This window comes from Liolophura sinensis, chromosome 6 (genome assembly GCF_032854445.1).
Source record: "Liolophura sinensis isolate JHLJ2023 chromosome 6, CUHK_Ljap_v2, whole genome shotgun sequence".
In the NCBI taxonomy this organism is placed as follows: Eukaryota; Metazoa; Mollusca; class Polyplacophora; order Chitonida; family Chitonidae; genus Liolophura; species Liolophura sinensis.
Genome location: NC_088300.1, coordinates 33,953,732 through 33,979,233, shown reverse-complemented (window position 1 = coordinate 33,979,233; position 25,502 = coordinate 33,953,732). Strand labels below are relative to the sequence as shown.

Here is a 25,502-nt window from a genome sequence, read left to right as displayed (position 1 = left end):
CTTCAGTTAAAAATACTGCACCTTATGTCACTTCTGTTGAATTTTTATAAAATTACACTGAATTCGCTCTTTTTCTTTCTTTCTTTATTTATTTGATTGATGTTTTACGCCCTACTCAAGATTATTTCACTTATACGACGGCGACCGGCATTATGGTGAGAGGGAACCTGGCAGAGCCCGGGGAAAACCACAGCCATCTGCAAGTTGCTGGCAGACGTTCCCACGTACGGCCGGAGAGGAAGCCAGCATGAGCTGGACTTGAACTCACAGCGACCGTACTAGTGAGAGGCTCCTAAGTCATAACGCTGCGCGAGCGCGCTAACCAAATGAGCCGCGGAGGCCCCCCACTCTTTTTTAAAGTTGTTAGAAAAATAGTCCGCTAGGTGAAAAAGCGCTTAATAAAACTATACAGCCATCTTTATAGTTGCCGGTCTTGCAGGCCATTTGTAGCTTGTATGTATTTTTATGCACAAAATTCAGAAAACTCTTAATAGCCTATAGCAAAATCTTAACAGTACGTGGTTTCGAACGTCAGACTCTCCTAACTTCTCGCTGTTGTGGTGATGAAAGCTATTGCCAATCTGCGACTGTCAATGTGTTGTTACTTCCACTTAGGAAGAAAAGTATATTCATCGTATAATGAACATAGTTACAGTAATACAGTGTTCGTTGAATTAGTTTGTCTGGACAGGTCAATTTTAACAGAGCCCGGGGGCACAAGTAGGAGACAGAAGAGAGGTTATCCATCAGTCAGACAATTATGTCGGTCTTAAATATGGTATATAGGTGAATCTTTACCTTTAACAGGATTCGTAGGTTTATTCTTACACTGAAAGCGTGGGAACGAATCGTTGTAGGAATTATGATCCGAAAAAAAACAAGATATCAGACAGGAAATACAAGCGCTTATACGGGGGAGGGATCGAGTAATATATACTAATCAGAAGTTGTCTTACAAGACATGCCCGGTGATGTCCACCCGACCGACATCTTTATACCGGATATGTGACACAGCACGCGACCCAAGACTATCGCCAATGAAAAGGGCTTTTTCATGACGTGTTTAGGCCAACCAGAATAGCTGACCCGAACCGACCTAATTAGAGCGCAATGCACTACGTCTGTATGCACCAAGCGCAGCATGGATGACCATATAGAAATATGATTACGAACTGAAAAGCTCTGGTATTTCAAAACTACTGGGAAGATGACATCGATCCCAGAAGACACTGCAAGGTCATACCTCAGACAGTTAAAAAGGACTTCATCGTTATTAAGTACAAAGACATTTCTTTATCTCAGAAAGAATGATGTAGATGAAGCCATATACAAGCTCTGAGATTATTCCATCCTTGGAAACACCGGGTAACCCTTGAACCGGTATGTGTTTATCGCATAAACATGGTGTTTTAGGAACAGTTGAAATAAAGGTATCAGTGTCATACCTGTAATTGTTCCACCAATGTGAGAGTTATTCTCGTTCTATAGTGAGTCTGAAATTTGATTAGAATGGCATATACATGTATTTGCCTAGAACATGGACTGTCTTCCTCCCATTTTTCTATTTTACATCTTACCACCTATATTTAGCATTTTTACAACCGTCTTTTGCATATTCCTTTGAAAACTGGTGTTTTAGGTTGTTTTGAAAGGGGGTCTTCCAATTGTCCACTTAAAATGTCCTTTCACACTTTACGAATGGTATATACGAAAGTCTAACTTGAAGCTTGTAGATTTTTGATTCAGACAGAGATAATGCGTTTTAAATACACTGTCAAGGTGTGGAGAAGAAAGTCTAGTTGCTAAAAATGTTTATTTCACATAATATGAAAGTTGCTTCCGCTGACGTTTAAATCATTGGACGGTAACTCAAACCTTTTGTACACTGATAAAAACATGACCTTTAGTTTTTGTTATGCAGTAAGAGGTTAAAAAAACCATAATAAAAGTCAGCAGAAATAATTAATATGCATCACAGGGATGAGGAAATATCCGTGCAGACTTGCTCGTCACGTTTACCCTTCACGCTTATCCAGTTCCCAACATTCCTCGCTGTTGACAAAACAAATGTACAAAAGTCTACAAGTATTTTATCATTAGTGCATTAATAAATGCAGCCACCGTTAGGCAAATAACAAGGTCATACAAGATTTGCCCGAGACTGTTAAAGAGTCACTGTTTTCCTGGCTCGGCAAAACAGTCCTTAAGCTGAGAGAAAAGCAGTTTTCAAACTTATATATACCAATTATAGGGTCACTTTTACCTATTTTTAAATCCCTCAATCTCTGGAAAAAAATCACTGCCAAAATGGAAAAGGCCTGATCTAACTATTCGTTTGTTTGTTTGATTTTATTAACGCCAAGCTTAAGTATTTTTCACTTATACGATGGTGGTCACCCGTTTGGGTGGGGGAAACCTAACGATCTTCCCCACGTGTGAGGTGCATGTATAAGCACCATAAGACAAGTGATGGTCTTCAATGAAAAATAGAAAGCACAAACGTCCACAGAGCGACTTGAAAAAGTCTTGGTAAGTAGGAAGTTCATGTAAGGCCTGACTTAAATAAATATTTCCAGAATAAACATTTTAATCACGCTTTTTGTCTTTGCAATGTTTGCAATTTAAAAAGGTTTAAGAAGAGACAAGGGCTAAATACCGATTATTTCAACTATGTAAAACGCCGATATATATGGTAATTCTAACTAGAAACCTCGTAACAATTTAACAGTGGGAAAGTAGTAAGTAAATCGTCCATCAGACCAAAATCCGGCTTGAGACTATGTGGTAAAGATTATTTATTTACAATGAGTTGTAAAAGGTGGAGGAAACCAGAGTAGTCAAAGTGGTAAAAAAAGCTGAATATAATGAATAAGTAAAAATTCATGTAGAACAAAATAAAAAATATACAAATATAAAAGGTTTTCACAATTAGTTCTGCTTAAAGGTGATCTATATAAGGAAAGGGTTATCACCTAGCTTCCCCATTTTAGCAGCCAAGCAGCGTACCCCAGCGTCAGTCAATGCATTTATTCATATATTTTCCTTTGACTGTACATCACATACATATCCAGAACGCAGGCTCTTTCATAATGCCTCTGTTTGTCATCCTTTGATCGATTCGTGTTTTTTGCTAACACTTAGTGATTTCGTCCATTGCCAAAAGTACTGTTAGCTGATTCATGGTTGTTCTAAGTGACTTTTTGTTCTAATAATAGTGGCGTTTCCAACAATGGCGCGTTTCAGGATGCACGATGAGAAGGTTATCCCCGCACCGTCCTTGACCGCAGGAAGTTACAAACACACACCTGATTCAGCCTGTGACTAACCTCGTAGAGGTAAATACCTCAGTTACAGTATAAAGGCAATTTTCTTTCAGAGCAAATTAACAATACACCATTATCGTGAATGCAGATGCTGTTTCTTTAGCAATGCAGTTGAAAGCAATGCATTCACGACTGATATATAGCAGCTGGACACGCCTTCTGACTACATCATATGAAACAATTGAAAATGTTCACCACATGCATGCACTGGTGGTTTTGCATAGTAGATTTAAGTACTCAAGTTGTGCACAAATGTTTTTTGCCAGTAAGATTGTTAGACTGTACGCTATGCACATACCCAAGAAGACGTACATTACAAATGTACTCATTGCACGTAGCAGTGCAGTATGATGCTATGCTCCGATACCTATGTACTATGTTCATCACACATACATTTAAATGTGCCTATATATCTTCGCCATGATCTCATTTCAGGTTTAACCTGGAAGTACAGTGGACATTAGGGACAATGAGACAACAATTCGTTCAAGAAGTCTCTTCCCTTTAATTATTTACAATATTCTAGTCGGCTGATAATTCGAACGCAAGAACTAATTAAAGTTGTCAAGTCTGTGTTAATCAAACGTTTTTTCAGATTTTAAATGTATCATTCACGTGGCAGCACATGAGTATTCCGCATCGAATATTGCAATCTGGACAAAACATGCAAATATGGTAAATATGCAGAATCTCTGAAGTAAAAGTGATGTATTTCAGGTTAAAATCCTTAAATGTCATCCAAGTTTTTCTGAATGATATTTTTACATGGTTTAAGCTAAGCAATATATATGTGCCTGTATATTTTTAGTCGTGCTTGTGTCATTATTATTCGTATTAATTACTGATTAAGTGCCGCGTACGAGATAGACAGTGAACCATGCAGCCAGTATACGTTCCCATGCGTCATGCCTACTATAGATATCCCAGTATTAATAATGCATTCAAAATAAATTTAAGCTACAATATGTTGATGGCTGGAATACTGCCAAACTATAGCATTAACACTTATCATTTATTTTATTAATTATGTAGATTTTCAATACACGAGACATTAAAGATAGCTGTCGCCTGATTGCACTTTTATTCAGACCTGGCCCACCTCAACAAAACTCTTTGTAAAGATTTTGTGAACGCACAAGCTTTTCTTTCCACGTACATATGCTTTTTACATGTAACTTCCAGCTATAGTAAATAAAATGTAACATATATTTATATCTTTGTTATTATCTATCTGCACAACTTATAGTGGACGACTCCACAGCATTTGTGATCACCCGTTTCTATATTTAGGGGCAGTAAGGTTAATTATAGACGCAGGCATATCATTTTCTTAATACAATTGATGACATTAATAAACGATTTATTTGGTGAAAATAACCAGGGAAAGAAAGTGATATAGCTCTTATTAAAGGCTAAGATGTGGTAAAAACATTTTCCCTATATAACCCCTATTTCCCTACATTAACAAACCTGAAGAATGGGGAGTGTATCGAGAAAAAGTAGCTTTTTGCTGCTAATGTATACGAATATTCCTAAGGTAAGAAAAAGACAGTGATCCTGGGCTGAAAAACTTTAAAAACCTATAAACACAAAATTTGATACGATAGTCATCATATAGAAAACCTTAGCTGCGGTAATATTTTACGACAAGAACTTTGATTTTCTTCCTATTATATTTTCTTCCTATTGCTGGATAGTAAATTAACCAATCAGTTATTTTAAACACACCCTATTCTTCAATTAATAGAAAATATTGAAGAAAACGGAAAAGGAGCTGTCAAGCAGGTGACTGATCCCGGGAAAAATAATGATCTGTCTCATTAACGTTTTGATTTGATGCAAAAGAGAGAGATTGATCTGACAAGGTAAAAGCTACCACAATATCTTGAGTGAGTGAGCGAGTGCTTAGGGTTTAGGGTTGTGCTTTTCAGTCATATGACGACGAACGAGTCCTTGGAGTGCATGTAATGCACCTCCTTGTTGCAGGACGGATTTCCTCCGCTCTTTTATCTACTGATACTTCACTGAGACGACTTACCGAAGGCAAGTAAGCCACACCACCCGAACCATTATACTGATACGGGCCAACCAGTCCTCGCACTATCTCCTTAATGCTGAAGCAAAGGAAGCTACAACTCCCTCTTTTAAGGTCATAGGTTTGGCCCGACCTAGAAATGACCCTGGATCTACCACCCGCCGAAGCTCTACCAATTGAGCTATCGAGACCGGTCCCCAATTTCTTGTATTACTAAGTAATTTTTTTCAAGTAGTATATTTTTTCCGGGACATTTGGTATGCACACTGGCAGAGATGTAAACCGTCGTGGGTATGTTTTGACGTTGATAATTGTGACACATACATTAATTCATATACAGATATTCAACAGTTTGCCCGCTACCTGGACACGCCAGTAAATGTTAAATATACCTCATCGTGGCCTATCATCTTCACAAGATGGTTAATCTACATGAAATTCGAAGAATCGTGAATTTCGTGATTCATGAATGGAGACGTTAACACTAGAAGGATGATTTTGAATGTACCGGTATTACATACATGTTTGGTACGTACTGTCAACGTACAGAAAACACTGGATGGAGGCTTCACCTTTACATGGTTTTGGTTGTGCAAATTAAGTTTTCTTCAGATAAAAAAGTAGCAGTGTTTACATATTTGCAGTTCATTGTTTTAAATCCACAAGAGGAATTCGTGGTCAACCAAGAATACTTCTTACTACGAGATGTCTTTGAGATTAGGTGGAAAAACTGGCCGGAAATTACGCTTTGTAACATTTCTACTGACAAACAGGGGATATGTTCATCGGCGGTTTCTGTGTTATTTACAAGTACACAAGTACACTGATCAAAGCGATGTCTAACCTAGTTGATGTTAAGATTTTTGCCTTCATCGGCCGACCTAAATACCAATACAATGAAACCGTGCAGAGGCCAAACATAAGTCAAAGTTAATCAGGTACACAGTGCTATATATAGTTCCACGTTTTACTCTTTGATACTGGGTTTATGAGCGTCTATCATCCTTCTAATATAGGCTCAGCACAACGTTCATCTGTCAACTGTTTGTTTTTGTGACCCTTAGGACATTTGACATGATCTCATGTCAATCCTTGCAGCAAATCGAAATGCCTCCTGTCCATACTTTTACGTGCATCTTATTTGCTGGATACTTTTTGTTTCGCCAAGAATTCGTTTTGTTTCATCAGAGATCACGTAAGAAGTGTTTTTAACACGCTGACACCATCGTATCAAAATGTCAGGCAGGGCATCCCTGACGGATTAGTTAAATAAAAATTTGAAAATGACTGGCCGCACGTCATTCTATTTTCTCCGAAACACTTATATTGCTAAGTGTCACTTTGACCGTTTTTGAAATGTGGTGAACGTAGGTTTTTTGTGTACAGTACCATCATATCAGAGTGGATGGCCATTGGCTGTCACTAAGGCCTTTTGGGGACCATTTAAATGCAGATTTTGTGTACAAAAAAAAAAAGAGAAGAAAAAAACAAAAACTAAAAACGAAACAAAACAAAAAAATAAAACCCAGCAGCGCCCGTTAAAGAGATTTGTGATGTCATGACCGCCTATTTGACATAGCCTGGGTACAGACAGACGTATAAACAGGCAGACACGCCTTTCCTCCATAGTTAGATACCGTCTAAGGATGATATGCACTGTATATCCACTATACATTAGTATACATGTGTACACAGGGTGTTTTAACGCATACATACAGAAGGTTAGAAATGGTGATCAGGTATTCAGACTACCAGTAATGGTGATCAGGTATTCAGACTACCAGTAATGGTGATCAGGTATTCAGACTACCAGTAATGGTGATCAGGTATTCAGACTACCAGTAATGGTGATCAGGTATTCAGACTACCAGTAATGGTGATCAGGTATTCAGACTACCAGTAATGGTGATCAGGTATTCAGACTACCAGTAATGGTGATCAGGTATTCAGACTACCAGTAATGGTGATCAGGTATTCAGACTACCAGTAATGGTGATCAGGTATTCAGACTAACAGGAAACACTAACATGTCAGATGAAAGATTATCGAACAATGCCCAGGAAAAATAAATCGGAATATTGTTTTTTAGAGTTCAAACTGATCATGTTATTGTCACTCAACACACACATACAGGATGTTAGGCTTCTGCATTCCAAATGCTTATGCATATAGATCTGTGAATGAAATCGACGAATGTATCGACACTAAAACCAACTATTTCAAACCAAAAGGGTACGCCAACAATGGCGTGATATGAATGACCCAATGCGACCCCACACACCAGTGTAGAATTACAAGCATTTATCAGGATGGAAAAATGGCAATAAAATTCAAGGTGTCAAGTTTTTAGGAAATTATGTTGCTGGTCTTTCATTTGGCCTCTCATTTTCACTCTCTCTTGCCATTTTATTGGGTTTATAGCTTATATTGACATTGTGTGAGTCACTATTACAAAATCGATGCGTCAGCAGATTCCGTCATTACAGGCTTCAAAAATGCTTTGTTCATCGAGATATATAACCTACTTTAAATACTACGCTCAAAATATATTTCTTTATGAAACAGAACACATTGGTTTACATTGGAGAACTCCATTTGTTCTCTCACAACGGATGATGATCGGTAAGATAGGTAAGACAGGCGCTTGAATGGTTATATCACCTAGTTCCTGTCATGTCTATTCTATTGTGAATATCACCCAGGGCTAGTTCAAACAAATTAATTCGACGGATGTGAAAAAAAAAGCAACACTATATTTCCCCGAATATCTAATTCAACGATGGAAAAGAAAATAACAGAAACCTCTTTCAACTCTTGATCAGTTCTGATGAAAATGTAATAGTGTTATTTTCGATAGAGCCTTGAGGCGACATTGTTAAAACATACGTAAAATGCGGATCGCTCGAAGGCAATGTGGACCAGTTGCTCTCATGCTCATGTAACGTTTGAAATATGCAGTGGAATTGTTTCGTATACCTGTAAATATCTTTACACCCAGAAATAAAAGAAATGCTATCATGACCGGGATATATTCATACAACAACAACAACGTCGCGCGATCCATTCCAATCAGCCACCTCGCTTGTTAGACAATCAGGGGATTTGTTGATTCCCGGGCGGTAGTGCGGTAGTTTACTCTGGCCGCTCCGGTAACCTCACTCACTTAAGTGAAAATTTGTTGAGTACGGCGTAAAACGCCAATGATATAAACCACGAAACGAAAGGGAACCGCCTGGATTGGACAAAGTAGACGATAACCTTTTGCTTACGACGTGGCGAGTCGATAGTTCTTCCACAGAGGAAATGGAAAAAAGACTGAAATATCTCATCCCATGAAATATAATAAATTTTATTGTCAGTGAAATAATAATATTTAATGCCATGGGTAATGAGATCAAATTTTTCTGACACGTTTTCACAGTTTCCTGCATAGTTACTGATGGACGTGGGTTTCCTCCCGGCTGACCGCCGAAACAATAAAAACCAATAAAAACAATAAAAAATTATGGCGTTGTCATAATTTATAGATAGTCTTATTTTTCTGTTGGTAATTTCGCACTAATAATATTGTTGTCATGCTTCAATTATACATAAGCGATAATAAAAGAAGAATGAAAAAAAAAAAACTGAGACAAATATGTAGCAAAAACGTTAAGTATTTGCGGAAGTATCTAGTAATGTGACTATACTTTATCAATTTATCTGCCATATGGCAGTCATCTGACATCTCAGTGATAAATCAACTGTACTAATTTGTTTTTAATGACATGTATACCGGTATAGCGACCACCATAGCTATTGCCCTTGACCCAAGTCAGCAAGTTAACACTGTTACTGATTGTTTCGCGCAGTTCCAAGAGAACTTGTATTGTTTTGTTTTCGAGTCTTAATGTCATTTTTCACATCATTTGGGCAATGTCTCAATTGTGTCGACCCGCATTTTTTTTTGAGCTGAAATAACCATGGACGATGATAAAATACACTCTGGATTTACCCGATCATTACGTATTCGTCTAAATGCGTAGCCTCAAGAAAAGAAGCGACAAGACAAGCTTTAATGTTTACAATACTCTATAAACAGACAGCTTTCGGACACTCTAGCATCGAGACCACCCGAGCACTCCGACTCTTTACGCAATGATACCTCCGTGATATACAGGACTGAGCAAATACCTGTATACTATAGGTCAATTTTTCATTCAGAAGTGTACCAATTGTTGACTACACGAATATAATCCTTTCATACACATCAACTTTCTGTAAAACTGATAATAAGCAATTCAATTCCACCTCCATGTATTTTATTGGTCCATGATTAAGATCGGTGTATTCAGGCTTGCGCTGCATACCATGTTCAGATATATAAAAAAAGAATCAAATGAATAAATAAACACACTGCGAAAAAAGAAAAAACAAAATGCCAATTTCGCCGGTTACCCTACAAACCATCTGACTTAAAGCCACTCCAGAACCGGAAAGTGCTGGATTCTCATTAACCATGCAGGGTCCGATACGCAGCGGCAGTTAGTTTCGTGCCATGATTGAAACATCACAAAAACACAACGATATAATACGGGAAACACAAATATCCTAGTGCCAGAATTAATGTGAGTGACATGCAACATCAGGCGTAAGTCTTAATAGCCGACAGAAGTTAGCACCAGATTCGTTTTTCGTTATTAGAATCCCGAGTATCGCGCCAACAAAAAATTTAATATTCGAATCTCGAATATTGCGCTAACATAAAATTCAATATTCGAATCTCGAATATTGCGCCAAGACCACATTCGTTATTTGAATCTCTACCATCGAGCCAGCACCACAGTCGGTATTCGAATCTCGACTATCATGCTAGCACCACATTCATTATTCGAATATTGACTATCGTGCTAGCACCACATTCAGTATTCGAATCTCGACTATCATGCTAGCACCACATTCATTTTTCGAATATCGAATATCGTGCTAGCACCACATTAGTTATTCCAATCAGTTTTGTATGAAAGGCTGTGTGGGAACAGATCTCTTTAATTCCAAATTTAGGGAGTTATATTCAATATAAATAGGCCTAATCCTCGTCGTGTTCTAATTTTATACGCCTTTAAGAGTCGCTTAAGCGTGGTGCATTATTAGATTATATACGCCCCTAACTCTTAATTCAGTAACCATTCGATATACAAATTTTCTGAGTGGTTGTCAATTTCTTCAAGTACGACAACTTGTCGGACATCGACTATATGGGCGAGGGGTTGAGATTGTCGGAGGTCAGGTGTTGTGTTAACGGGGCGTGGCATTGCAGGAAGGACTAGATTCATATACCAGTTTGAGGAAGGACCTCACTGAATAGGGTTACCTTGGTCGATTAATTATCGGAAAGATTGATAATTTGAAATGATTGAACATTACTTAGGCTTGAACCATTGACCCTTAAACCTTCACTATACAGTTTTAAAAATTAAGGAATTATCATGTGCAGATAAAACTGGATGTTTATTTAGACGGCTTGCATGGGAAGGAAAAAAACATGTAAGAGTAAGTTTGTTTAAATTCAGTATTTGCGGTGATATTTACACACGGATGCAGGGATGCCTAAAATATACCGTTACATCAGTTTCCCATTTCTCATTTGTATTTCTCTTTATATATATGTGAAAAAAGACTTTTACAAAGATGAAAACACGAAATAAGAGAAATGGGTTAAACAATTAGACGTTGTGTATACATACATGTCCTTACAAAGAGTGGATGAGGCACTTCAGTGTATAACAATTTACTAATACATTACTCTACAAACACATGCATTGAATAGAAAGCTTTTTTTACCCTCAGGTTATTGCACTTACAAAGTAACTAGTTGTGCTTTTTGACGTTTTCTAATATGCAACCAATGAAATCATGACTAGATAAAGAATTGTGTACAGCCACGTAGACCCCGACAAAGTTGAATAGTTTTTCTATGATTTCACTTTTGAGGGGGGGGGGGGGGGGGATTCACCAGTCGTGTTTTTATCTCGCATGTCAACACACGCATAATAAAACCCTTTGATATGCATGTAAATTCATAATACGCAATTTTAAAAACCAACAATGCAATGAGTGTAAATTGGAAGCGAGAAAACAGGGAGAAAAACATACCAGGATATAAAGCATGTGATTAGGATATAGGCTTGGGTTCGTTGAATTCCGCAGTAAAGTGTGCATAAAATGTTAGGTGAAAAAACATCTTATTGCGAAGATGAAAATTTGAAAGAATAATGGCTGTATGTTTGTGTAGACAAATAAAAGCCGACATCCTCACTAGATAAAGGGGGGAACCAATAGATGCTAACGACATGAAGGCGGAAATATATAAGTTTGATAAAAGTTTTTTTGTCTGACAACTTTTCACACATTATTTTATGTACTCTAATTTGTATTTATTTATTATTTGATGGATGTTTTTCGCTTTAATTTAGTATAATGTTAGGTCTAAGAGCGTATACTTTGTCTTATTACAAATAACCTTTTAGTCACACTAATATATTTCTTACTATACTATTTTCCTTGATTAGTCGTATCACATTTTAAATAAAAGCTTTTCAGTTGCATCTTTCGTAGTTTAATTTAGATCGCACAGCTGATGCGGTATGCCGACTTCCTCATCTGCATGCCTGCTTTGACAACTTCCTATCTAGTTGCGTTAAAGGATGTGTGAAGCTCCCCATACGAGGTGGCAAATCGTGTTTTTTTTATTAATTACAATGAAAAAAAAAAGAAATTAAAACAAAACCAGATAAAGCCGGCCGAGCCATTTGGATTACCATCTTCCTCTTGCACGGCCCAGTGACTTTATATTCATCTTTGTCATTTTTATGTACAATTACGCAGCCTTGGTTGACAATGACGCTAGAGCTCCTTTTCTTCATGCACTTCCTCACTTGAGGCCATATACTCCTTTGTTATCAGCTGTTTGTACACCTTTTTGTTGAACACGTTTAAGCTACCGACCCGTCACAAATGCTTCCAGCCCATTGGTGCCGCGGGCCCAACCAATGGGGAATTGTTATCCCACGAGCTGTTCATTCACGGACCACATGCACATTTTATTTTTTGATTTTTTTTTTTTTGATTGGTGTTTTACGCCGTACTCAAGAATATTTCACTTATACGACGGCGGCCAGCATTATGGTGGGTGGAAACCGGCCATCCGCAGGTTGCTAGCAGACCTTCTCACGTACGGCCGGAGAGGAAGCCAGCATGAGCTGGACTTGAACTCACAGCGACCGCATTGGTGAGAAAACTCCTGGGTCATTACGCTGCGCTAGTGCTTTAACCGACTGAGCCACGGAGGCCCCTGCACATTTTATTACACGAACATATGTTTACACGGCTATATCACAAGGTGCAGACTATAGGATTAATAATTTTGTCCTGAGGTGTTTGTGACTAAATGAACCAATAGGGGTACAAACGCTTTCAGAATCTGCATGGTTGTGATCTTGTCTTAAGCGTGAAGCCAAAAGTTCAAATCCAGGTTCTGATAAATATGTAACAGGAAGTCAACTAGAGACAACGATTTGCTGTAGGAAATTGACTGAAACTTCTACCTCTACGGTTGTCCGGGTAATGCGTACATGGATGAAACCAGACTACCCGGAGTAAATCGCCGCGCTCTTAACCATGTACCAGGCAAATACCCTGGCATAGAGCCACAGTGAAAGCGGTCAAGGGTGGATTCGAGCCTACACAGATCCAAGACATAAATCCTACCCCTGTTTGTTCATGTACGATTGTGTCTAGGATGTCGGGTCATATCGACATTAGTATGATTGTGTTTTAAAGTGAGTTGCAATCATAAAGACCACACAGATAATACGGTCAGACTTAAGTTTGAGAGTTTTGAAATCTAGAGTTGAAAGGAAGTGAAAAATGAGTCATCATCCAGTCAAGTAACGTACCTAATATCAACAACTCACTAATGGCAACCAACTAACTAATAGTCAGAAATGTAGATGTCCCTGTTGCAAATTTTAGATACATGTGTATCCAGTGATAGTTACTTCTACTACCGTGCTTATTGCTACTGAACACTGTGGCCTGTGGTGGTGGCCACAGTATACAGTATTAAACATTACCATTGCTATCTTCAACCGAGGTTAGTGTTTGTTAGTTACCATAGAGTGCCCATTTTGTCGAGGGTGTCTTGCCAACCAAAGAAGAGCTTAGGTACACATACTTAAATCCAACAAGGATTGTCATGGTATTCATCTGTAATTTGGATTTACACTTCCACTTGGAAAGCACATATTCTAATGCTGAAAATTAGCTGACCACTCCTGTTTTCGAAACAAATATCGAAAAAAGACATAAACCATCACCAAGTATGGGTGAGGGTGTATCTAGACCTTTGACACACGAGACACACATCTCTTTGGAGGCGTAAACCCCAGTCAATGTCACATGTACTACGATCTTTCCAGCATGTATAGGTTGGGATAACCTGCTAAGTAGTGGTCAGACAAGAGGTCAGACAAGCTAAAACTGAACAGCCGAACAAGCATGCAGTAGTTTATTGGAGCTTCAGCTTGGTAAAACGCTGTACGCCATCAAGTCAGAAAAAGCACTCACGTGTGTGTATTTCGACTGGATAACTGTGTACAAATGCACAATCCACAAAAAAAACCTTAGTCTGGTATAAAGATGGTTTAATGGTTCCAGCGCTGACCAGATACTGAGGAACGTCAGAACAAATTCAGTAAAACGTCTACCAGAACCATTTAAGGCCAATGATCCTTTGGTAAACAGGGCAACCGGATTTATCCACATATCACTAATCTTTGTTCATTTCCGCGTGACGCTATGATTTATTTTTTAAATTGTTGTTTCATGGCGTTATGGTGAGAGGAAACTGGGCTCGGGGAAACCCACGACCATCCACAGGTAGCTGGAAGACCTTCCGACGGAGAGGAAGCCAGCACGAGCTGTACATGAACTCACAGCGATCGTATTGGTGAGAGACTTCTTGGTCGTTGCGCTATGCTAGCGGGCTAACAACCATGACACGAGGCCCCCGTTACACTATATATGGCGTGATTTTTTTTTTTTGATTGGAGTTTTACGCCGTACTCAAGAATATTTCACTTATACGACGGCGGCCAGCATTATGGTGGGTGGAAACCGGGCAGAGCCCTGGGGAAACCCACGACCATCCGTAGGTTGCTGACAGACCTTCTCACATACGGCCGGAGAGGAAGCCAGCATGAGCTGGACTTGAACTCACAGCGACCGCATTGGTGAGAGACTCCTGGGTCATTACGCTGCGCTAGCGCTTTAACCGACTGAGCCACGGAGGCCCCTATATGGCGTGACAATTGTTTTGGCCCAGTGTCAGACACTAAGCTATGTAATGGTATGGGATATAGTAACAATCCCTTTTGGAAAGAGCAATGCATTACGAAGTATCATACCGGATCATGAAGCAGATATGAAAGCACGAAGTACAATAGACGACTGCTGTATCGAGTAACACACTCTTCCGCAAAGTACAACGCTGCAGCATGAATGAAGTACAAGAGTGTACCATGGAGCTACACACTGTACACAAGTACCATGCTGTCGCGTGAAAAATTTTGCTAAGTAAGTAGTACCATACGGTAAAATACAGCACCATACTGCAGTATGATGTACATGTACCAAACCACTATACTATTCTTCAGAAGCGAGTAAAACACAGCACGATATAAAAGGTATAATACTGAACAACAAAGAATTATACACATTTAATTTAGTTATCTATTTGTGGAGAAACCCACGCACGTTGCTGGAAGAGGAAGCTAGCACGAGCATTGGTGAGAGGCCCCTTGATCATTGTGCTGGGCTAGAACGCCAACCACTTTTTTCTGAGGGCCCTCAGATATACGCATTTGAGAAAATTGAGTAAGACTGCAATAAAACATACGTTTGTCTGCCATATCGCGTCGTCGGTAAGAACTAAAATTAAGACAATACAACGCGTTAACGGTCAGTATATAAATATACTGCCTGATATAAATCATTTTGAGGGCCAGTTAGCACAGTTGTGTGGCAAGAATAAATGAGGAGCAGGTGTGTGACAAGGTAAATGAGGTTAGCTATTATTTTATTCAACTATAAAGCAAGTGATCTATATATGTATATATATACACACATTGATTTTAATAGTTGAGTAACTTGAGCAGTTTTCATTGATACGTCTTCAAAGGGAACAAAAATGTACGGGGTTGTTATGGGTAGAAGTTACCGCATTGCGTGGTGTAAACCACTGACCTTTGGCGAGTTACTAGGACACTATCCCATATGTGACATAAAGGTATCACACATATAAAGGTGTCACACATTTGACGTCATTAAACTAGTCCTGGCTGCAAAAGAACTGGATATCAGGCAGGATAACAGAGAAATGATAATATCGTCGAATAGTAGACAGAAAAAGATGTGCTCCCCACCTCACAAAACAAATCAAAAATATATAGGAAGTATTTGACTAAGACGAAGTGTCGTGAGATTGATTGCTACAACGTTAAACAAGCAAGTCATATGGTATTACTGAACGCAACATATAATAAAGTCATCATATGCAGTCAGGTACAAAGTATATAAATGGAAGCAAAAGCACTAATGTTTTACGCAGTCCTCAATTCGTAATCAATGAGTTCCATCAAAATAGTTTTTGCGTGAGTTATGAAATGTATAGCGCCTACAAAGGCAATCGTTTTTTTTTTCACCGCAAGCGTGAAGACGTAAATCTCCCTCCAGGGGAGGCAACTGCTGCTGCTCATTCGTTACTGATTTGGGTCAGTGTAGGTTAGTAATGAAACATCGTTGGAAAGACGCAGGGCATGTTCTAGGCTATAGAGTCAAAGCACCATTAAAATCGTGTACCATGTGAGTAAAAAGCTCTACAGCCATGTGCATTCATTTATTTACCTCTAGATAACAACACCGATACTAAAAATTAAGGCCTTAACAGAAAATATCAGGCTCAACTCAATGTACAGCTCCAGTGTGTATATCCCTTCTGCTTCACAGTACTTACTAGATTTTCTGCATGTAGTGTCCTGCAAAGTTTAGCTTGCAAGAGTCGAACTGTCATGTCGCATATTTCCCAAGGAAATACGACAGCCTATATTTACTTACCTAATATGGAACTCACGGTTATATTGATTTTATTAATATCTTTATGAAGATCATTTTTTTAGTGGCTGTACATATCAAAATGTAAAGTAAGTCGCTGTGTATATGTATGTATGCTTGGGGCTTAACGTCGTACACATCAACAAAATTACTAACATTAAACTAATAATTTATTTATTTATTTATTTGATTGGTGTATTACTGACCTGGCAGCAACCGCATGGGTGAGAGGCTCCTGGGTCATTGACGTGCTTACCCCCTCGACCTCGGAGGCCCTCGCAAAAGTTATTAAGAACTGCTCAAAAATAATTAATGTAAGCAAATTAATTCGTAATTAACTATATGTCTAAACTGTTAGTGAATTCGAAAAACTATGTCATTATGATGAACAGGTAAGGCCGCAATGCGAAAGGCATAAGATGGGTGTAATGGGCTGTGGTTCAATCAGGTTTTATGACATTAAACAAGAAGAAAAGCTGAACACAGCTATAATTTCTCTCATATTGTTATAGTCTCTAAGTTCAATCCTGAACAGACATCATTTTGAAACCTAGGTTGAATTGCATCACACATTATAATCGAAGTTAAGATTATAGTTTATAGTTTATACAGAATATATAAACTTAAAGTCTGACGTAAGTAGTTTAAGGATAAAAAGCAAGACCATCATATTTTACGCTGCGAGCGATACCGTGGTTAAAACACGCGGTATTTCATTTAACCCTATGACACTGAGATGAACCAAGTTGCTTATAACGTGACCATCGGGTACAGTAGCCACAGATGCTCCTAATATTCCATCGCAATTAATTTAATTAAAAGACAAATGTCTCAACCTGCTATAGCATTACACCCTACAGGGTGCAGAGAGAAGAAATGTACATATATTTATTTCATCTGGACTTTATGTCATACTCAGATTTTTTCCTTATCGCCTGGAGCAAACCAACACTACACGTGATCTCGTTGCTAAAAGTCATGTAGCCATTTACTGGCTTTGTAGATTTTACTCTATAAAGCACATTCTTTATTCGAATCAGATGAAAATAATCATAACCACCGCTGGAGGGAAGAGAGTTTAGTAACTGAAAATATCATAAAACTGTCAACTTTCATCCTTTTTTACCTAATTAATCCCCAGTTGAACAAAAAGTAAAGAATGGCAGTGTCGTTGAAAAAGTCAATATGGTAATTAGGTTTTAATTAATAATCCCCTTTATTAAAGAGTTTGATAAACTCAAATTTGCCAAGCGGTTATTCTATAATCTTGATGTTCCACCTATTGTTAATTTTTCTAAACAACTTAAATGAGGGAAAACTCGTTGTCTAGGATAAAGACACATGCACTTTAGTTCAAGTTTACTGTGTCTGGTTGCGAAGAGTTAATTTGATGCAAACGACACTTTGATATGTTTCTCAAAACCGATTTTATGCATGTAACAGGCAACCCAATATATATACTGTTCCTAACAGTGAAAAGGAATCAGATGTCAATGTTATAGGGATACAATGAAAACAGAGAAACTTAAACGATTTTTGGAATTTATATGTAACATGTAGTTGAAACAATTCCCATTCTCTACAGCAACTGGTGCGCTTTTAGTGTTCAAATCCAATGGGAGTTATCTCCCTTCAACTGTAACATACTTCAGCAGGTGATGCGAATGGCATCGTATCGTAACTCGCTCAGTCTATGTAAATCGTCCAGTTTTAACCATATTCTGCTAGTAAGATAGGACAAATACTTGAGCGCATGTTTATTTACCTATAATCACAAATATGTGTAATTCACCGATGCAATGAATAATTTAATTGATATTTAGAAATGCAAAAAACACACATCATCATAAATTCAATCAGATGGTGGCCACGTGGGATGTCTGGAGTGAAAAGAATAAGCCTTCAGCCCTCCTGCTTGATTTAAAGGGCGACAGAGCTTTCTCTTGTGGGCCTGGTGAATAGAATAGGTCTATAGGTGGCTTACAACATAATATTGTTCTTGATGGGAAGTATGCGTCGATCACATGCACATGTCCTCCGTCTGATATCTGACCATGTATTTAAATTATTGGACAACGTCGCTGGCGATACCGAAGTTAAATATTTAAAACATATCTCAAACCTTTGATGACATTGAATAAGAACTACATCTAATCTGATTTTCGAATTTTAACTGATGTTTGGTTATTTTGGATGGTCTGAAAGCGTCCGCAAAATTTGGTAAGATTATGGATATCATCATTCTCATGTAAAGAGACAAATGTTTCCTGGTTCTACCAAATTTCCAAATTTGTTTTTTCCAGTCATCAACACAACATGTTCTACAACACTAACCAGGGTACGTGAACTTAATGAATAATGCACTACTTTTAAAGGATCGGTGTGACAGGAAATAAAGTTCTCTATGATATATAACGGAAGGTTACACATAGAGAAAATGTACATGTACCATCTCGTCACTAGAACTGGTGCGTATATTTTTATAACTGGGGTCATCTTAAATATACAGTAGGCATAAACTGTACTGGAGATTACATGGAGGCCACGTGCAGTAAAAACACGTCACGCCGAAAGCGCTTCAAGTTTCGAGGGTCGCACGTATCAAACTCATAAATTGAACATATCATTTTTATAAAACTCATTTAGCATATTACTCTGCACGTCAACCTTGCGCTGTAAAAGGTTCTCCATCTGTCAAGTACCATTTTTCATCTTGTCAACATTATTTATGGTTTAAATCTCTTGTACGTAGTTATTGTTACTTTTCCTTCTTTCTTGAATTGAATTCAGCCTATGTAGGCCTACACGAAAAAGTTGACAAATGCAGTTTTCATTATATGAACACGAATTAACGTATTATAAGGCCTAGGATGCGAACTGTCTCTTTCAGCTGATTTACTGTTACCTACACCATTGACCTAATATACCTTTAACTGGTTCATTGAGCTGATGTACTGTTAGCTGGCTTATTAAGCTGATGTACTGTTAGCTGGCTCATTGACCTGGTGTACTGTTAGCTGGTTCAGTTGAGCTGATGTACTGTTAGCTGGCTCATTGACCTGATGCACTGTTAGCTTGTTCATTGAGCTGATGTATTGTTAGCTTTTTCACTCAGGCGATGAGCTGTTATCTTTCTCACTTAGTTGATGAACTCTTAGCTGGCTCATTGAGCTGATGCACTGTTAGCTTTCTCATTCAGCTGATGTACTGTTGGTTTTCTCATTCAGCTGATGTACTGTTGGTTTTCTAATTCAGCTGATGTACTGGTATCTGGCTCATTAAACTGATGTATTGTTAGCTTTCTCACTCAGTTGATGTACTGTTAGCTTTCTCACTCAGATGGTGCACTGTTAGATGGCTCATTGAGCTGATGCACTGTTAGCTTTCTCACTCAACAGGTGTACTGTTAGCTGGCTCATTGCGCTGATGTGCTGTTAGCATTCTCCTTCAGCTGATGTACCGTTAACTTTCCCATTCAGCTGATGTACTGTAAACTTTCTCATTCAGTTGATGCACTGTTTGCTTTCTCACCCAGCTGATGTACTGTTAGCTCGCTCACTGAGATGATGTGAGGTTAGCTCGCTCATTGAGCTGATGCACTGTTAGCTTTCTCATTCAGTTGATGCACTGTTAGCTTTCTCACTCAGCCGGTGTACTGTTAGCTAGTTCATTGAGCTGATGTACTGTTAGCTTTCTCATTCAGCTGATGTATTGTTAGCTTTCTCACTCATTTGATGTACTGTCAGCTTCTCACTCAGCTGATGTACTGTTAGCTTTCTCACTCAGCTGATGCACTGTTAGCTTTCTCATTCAGCTGATGAACTGTGAGCTTTCTCACTCAGCGGGTGTACTGTTAGCTTTCTCATTCAGCTGATGTACTGTTAGCTTTCTCATTCAGCTGATGTACTGTTATCTGGCTAATTGATCTGATGTACTGTAATCTTTCTCATTTAGCTGGTGTATTGTTAGCTTTCTCACTCAGTTGATGTACTGTTAGCTTTCTCACTCAGCTGATGCGCTGTTAGCTGGCTCATTGAACTGATGTACTGTTGGATATCTCACTCAGCTGACCAACTGTTAGCTAGCTCACACACGGGCTCGTGGACTTTGTGTACGATGAGTGCAAGTATGCGATTATGAACAGCTTGTACAATGCTTTTGTTGCAGTAACATACACATTGTCACTGGTTTAATTTCAGCTTCTGGAATATTCCTTTAAATTATGAGAATTTCTCAGGTTCAAGGCTTGAAAATCAGTAAATTACAAAAGAGAAAGTAGTAAAGTGAAAATATTTATGAAAACCGACTGTAACTTGACTAGGGGGTCAACTCTTCAGCTGAAACACCGTTATCGGGGAAAGCCAACAGACCTTGACAGGTTGGCAATTATCTTATCTTATTTATTTATTTGATTGGTGTTTTACGCCGTACTCAAGAATATTTCACTTATACGACGGCGGCCAGCATTATGGTGGGTGGAAACTGGGCACAGCCCGGGAGAAACCCACGACCATTCGCAGGTTGCCGGCAGACCTTCCCACGTACGGCTGGAGAGGAAGCAAGCATAAGCTGGACTCACAGCGACCGCATTGGTGAGAGACTCCTGGGTCATTACGCTGCGCTAGCGCGCTAACCAACTGAGCCACGGAGGCCCCTGGCAATTATCGTTAATTAGTTAAGCTAGAACAAAAGAAAACCACAGGCACATTTCGCAGTATAGGTTAATTGGGTGTGAATCTTATTTATAAATCATACATAACAGAAGGTTTCATGTTTGTGCCTGTTCTCAGCGCGTTCAAACATGCATATATTTAATATGTCCCCTAATAATATAAAAAAACAATTAATCATTGTGGCATTGGAGTTATATACACTTTGACAAGTGGATATTTTAGATATTTAATCTGAAGAAAATAGATCACAAAGTGCGGCTAGGTTATTTGTGTTAATCCTGTTGACAAAAAAGACTCCCTGACATGACCTGACCAGGGGAAGTCATATGTAAATAGTGTCAGACATAATCCAATCAAATAGTCCCAAGTCACTCTCCGTGTGCTGTTGATAACCATGAGATGGTACGAGAACGATAACAAATAAATAGCTGTGCGGGACAGGATCCTCCATATACCTGGTACAAGCGGAGATGATCCGTGCACTGGGCACTAAATTAATGAATTTTTAATACTCTTGTTTTCGGTATATGTATTTATTTATTTATTTAATTGGTGTTTTACGCCGTACTCAAGAATATATCACTAATGCGACGGCGGCCAGCTTTATGATGGGAGGAAACCAGACAATGCCGGAGAGAAACTCATGACCATCCGCAGGTTGCTGGAAGGCGTTTTCGGTATAATATCTGACGTTCTTTGTGTTACCTAAAGGACGAACTATTCATGTTTTAATACATCTAGGCTGAATCAGCCTAAGGTTTAAGTAACGTAAGATATGCAATTATCATATATCTAATATATGTATGAATTATATGGGCAAACTATGCTAATAAACAAATGTGACTTGTTTCCTTTGTTTTTTTTACATTTAATACGGGAGAGAAACCACGATAGACCTACATGCCAAATAAATTTTAAGAAATAGTTTTTCGAAGTTTAATCGTTCATTTAAGCTACCATATGAATGAATACATCAATCAGTTCTTCGTTACACATCGTTCATGACTTTCGAATATGTAAGTATAGATATAATGTTTTTTATGCCTTTTATATTCGATTCGTCTTCTAAACCTTGTTTTAGGTGGCAAAGAAAAGCTTGCAAAGAAATGTGAACACCTATACAAAGTACATGTGTAATACAAAAACAAGAGATAAACATTACATTGGCGCGTGCCACCTCACACGAATGCTTCGGCCAGTTTCTACAATTACATGTAGCACAGTCAGCACTAAAGCTACACTTTACCACTGTTCACGACATAATTCCAACAGATGTTAATTGACTACACCATCAATATGCTGCATATAAAGTTATTGTTAAGGTAATTCGACATGTGAGATTTATACTTTAAGTTCCTAAGTTCCTTTGTAGCCAACTGAGAGCCCCGTTGGAAAAACATATATTTGTAGACATATTTCGCCCTAAAGTGAACTTGAATTTTTTTGTACATAATACTGCATGAGCACTTTGTTACAGTTTAATACAGGCATTCCGAGAAACACTTGAGTCTTCGGTGAATTTTCATAAAAAAAGATCTATACTTACCGTTTCAGTCGATTGGGCTTCTTGAACATTTCTGTGTCATCGATTTCGACAACAGGTTCTAAAGTACGACGGGTGTCATCTTCTTTTCTAGCACTAGGGCTCATCGACACTTTGTAGAATTTACCATTCTCCATCATGCCCACGCCGTCCAGCTGGGGTTGCTTGTCCCCAAGGGAGTTTTTTCTCTCCATTTCTGGGCCGGTTGAACACGTCCTGAGAAGTCAGTGTCCCGATAGTCTTTACTGACGAAGGGCAGATCAGTTCAAGACAAGAGTAACGATAACGCCAATGAGGTTTTTTGATTTATTGTCTCTGTCGTCAAAGACCGTAAATCACGTCAGCAAATGTATTGACGACGGCGCTTGATCAGTAAATTTGAGAAAATGATCTCTTTAAAAGTTCGTTGAAGAATGGTAGAGTTTGGCAATTCAAGGAAGCACTTAGGTTTATCAGTGATATGTGATATGTACGGTTCTACCATATCAGAAGTGCCGCGGTGACATTATGCGGTATGCTCATGATCTATCTGCAGTGAATACCTAGGCAGAAGGCAAGCGGTTTTTGTTTCATTGTTTGACCATTACGACAACAATTCCTCGCAGGCTTCACAAGGTTGCGCAGTGACTAAGTGACTGGTAACTTCTGGGTTAGGGTGTTGTTACGCAGAACTTCTTTCATCCGCTTCGTCCTTAGCCACAGAATCGCTGTATCCAGACGCCATGTCGCGAAACTTGTATGACAGCGTCACGGATATGCGGTTGGTTTCAAGTTTCTTTACACAAGTTACGACGCGTAAGTCTCACGGGTGATCGACAAACAACAGGTGAATTTTGCAGATGGTCAGAGTTGTTCGTATCACAACCTCTCACCGGGAGACCATTAACACATGGTTGCGATATGTCACCGTGCAAAAAGCTGTACCCATGGCTTACGTCATTCAGCTTTACTGTATTGGCTCAAGGTTTCTTGTAGCATATTAGGCTCCTCTTTTACTCCAGATCCCTCACAACATGCTCATCAGTATAGGCTGTTGTACTCTTCCTTTGTTTTATCCCATGCGCGGTTGTGCGAATCCCTCATCTGTTGGGAAGCTCGCTGTACGAAAACGACACAGGCGTAACTGCAAAAAGAAGGGACAAATTTCACTCAAAACACTTTTCTTGAATCATGTTCCACGTAATATGTTTCGGCGTAAGTACACTTAAAAAAATGAAGAATATAAAGCACTGATGAATTTCACTTTAAAACATTTTTCTCTTTTCTTCCCTTAGACTAATGTGCTCTGTACTAATTGGAAAAAAAATTACATGTATACGGACGTTATTTTAAAATATTTCACTAATAGAACAACGCCCTGCTTTATGGCGAAAATGGCCAGTGCTCCGGGGGAATGACCATCAGCAGGTTGGTGACAGACCTTCCCTGGTGCGACCGGAGAGGAAGCAAGCATGAGCTGGACTTCATATCACAGCTATCGCACTGGCGAAAGGCTTTTAAGTCATAGCGTTGAGTCGAAATGTCTCCACGATATTGATGTGTTTTGACGATAATATCATGATATATGGATAACAGTCAAACTGTATTTCTTATACATCCACACGCAATATGAATGAACAAGCACAGCAAGCAAATAGAGAGCAAAACCTGAGCAGCGACGACAGTGTGATTGTCGGAAAATGCTCAAACGTAACCAGAGAAATACGGCTTCTGTCAATTTAACTCAGATGTAGGATTTTATTTTAACTGTTTATATTGGGACATGTAAAAATGAATAACAATGATCAAACGTAACCAGAGAAATACGGCTTCCTCTCAATTTAACTCAGAAATAGAGTTTTATTTTAACTGTTTATGTAAATGCTGGAATAGTAGGCTGGAAACGAAAAAAACGGGACATGTAAAAATTAATAACAATATTGTTAATGAAAAGAGAAAACTTACACAGTTCCCATCTCGTTTTCTCTTCCTCACATGTTATGATGCACAGATGTTGACACATAATGATGCGTGTATAAACAATCTCCGGACATGGAGACTAGATCATCCGAATATACGCGGAAGAGGAAGTTAATTTATTAACTCAAATATTAACAGAGGTTAATCGGTTACGTACTACGTATGGAATAGTAACCTCGTGATATGGATAGCTCACGTTTATTACAGTTCATTACAGAAGACTACAGCATAGCCCAGGACCAAGGACTTGCACTATTGCTTTGTTAATTTGATTCACCAAAGGAAGGAAAAAAAAATAGATTCTGCAGTATAGGTGTACAAAACACAGTTCCCTCGCAATGTACGTATTAGGTTCAGACCTGCTCACAAAGTGACAGTCGTCGCCAAGCCAAATATAAAGAAATATTCTGTAAAATTAATGCAGGACCTCAGTGGAGGAAAGGTTAAGCACGCAAGCGCTGCACAATGGCCCGGCCTCTCATCGATGCGGTCGCTATGAGTTCAAGTTCAGCTCATGCTTGCTTCCTCTCCGGCCGTACGTGGGAAGGTATGACAGCAACCTGCGGATGGTGGTGGGTTTCCCCTGGGCTCTTCCGGGTTTCCCTTCGCCATAATGCTGTCGTATAAGTCAAATATAATTGAGTACGGCGTAAAACACCAATTAAATAAATAAGTAAATAAGCAAATAAAAGTAATGAGATGCTGACAGTATAGTATCGTAAGAAGTATGTACTAGATTTAAATAGTCTCACTTCATTGGTTTTTTGACATATCTCGTACACAAGATTACATCACAAAGAAACACCTTCACAACAGGA

General features: G+C 38.8%; 1 protein-coding gene across 2 annotated transcripts in view; it reads right to left on the bottom strand.

Moving 5' to 3' along the window:
- LOC135468546 (uncharacterized) overlaps positions 1-23,234 on the bottom strand; it is a 50,191-nt gene extending 26,957 nt beyond the window's left edge. For both annotated transcript variants that reach the window (XM_064746861.1, XM_064746859.1), the window contains exon 1: positions 22,729-23,234. In XM_064746861.1, coding sequence (XP_064602931.1) covers positions 22,729-22,919 — 191 coding nt within the window. In that variant the 5' untranslated portion in view covers positions 22,920-23,234. The remainder of the gene's footprint in view (positions 1-22,728) is intronic.
- Between the last annotated feature and the right edge of the window lie 2,268 nt (positions 23,235-25,502).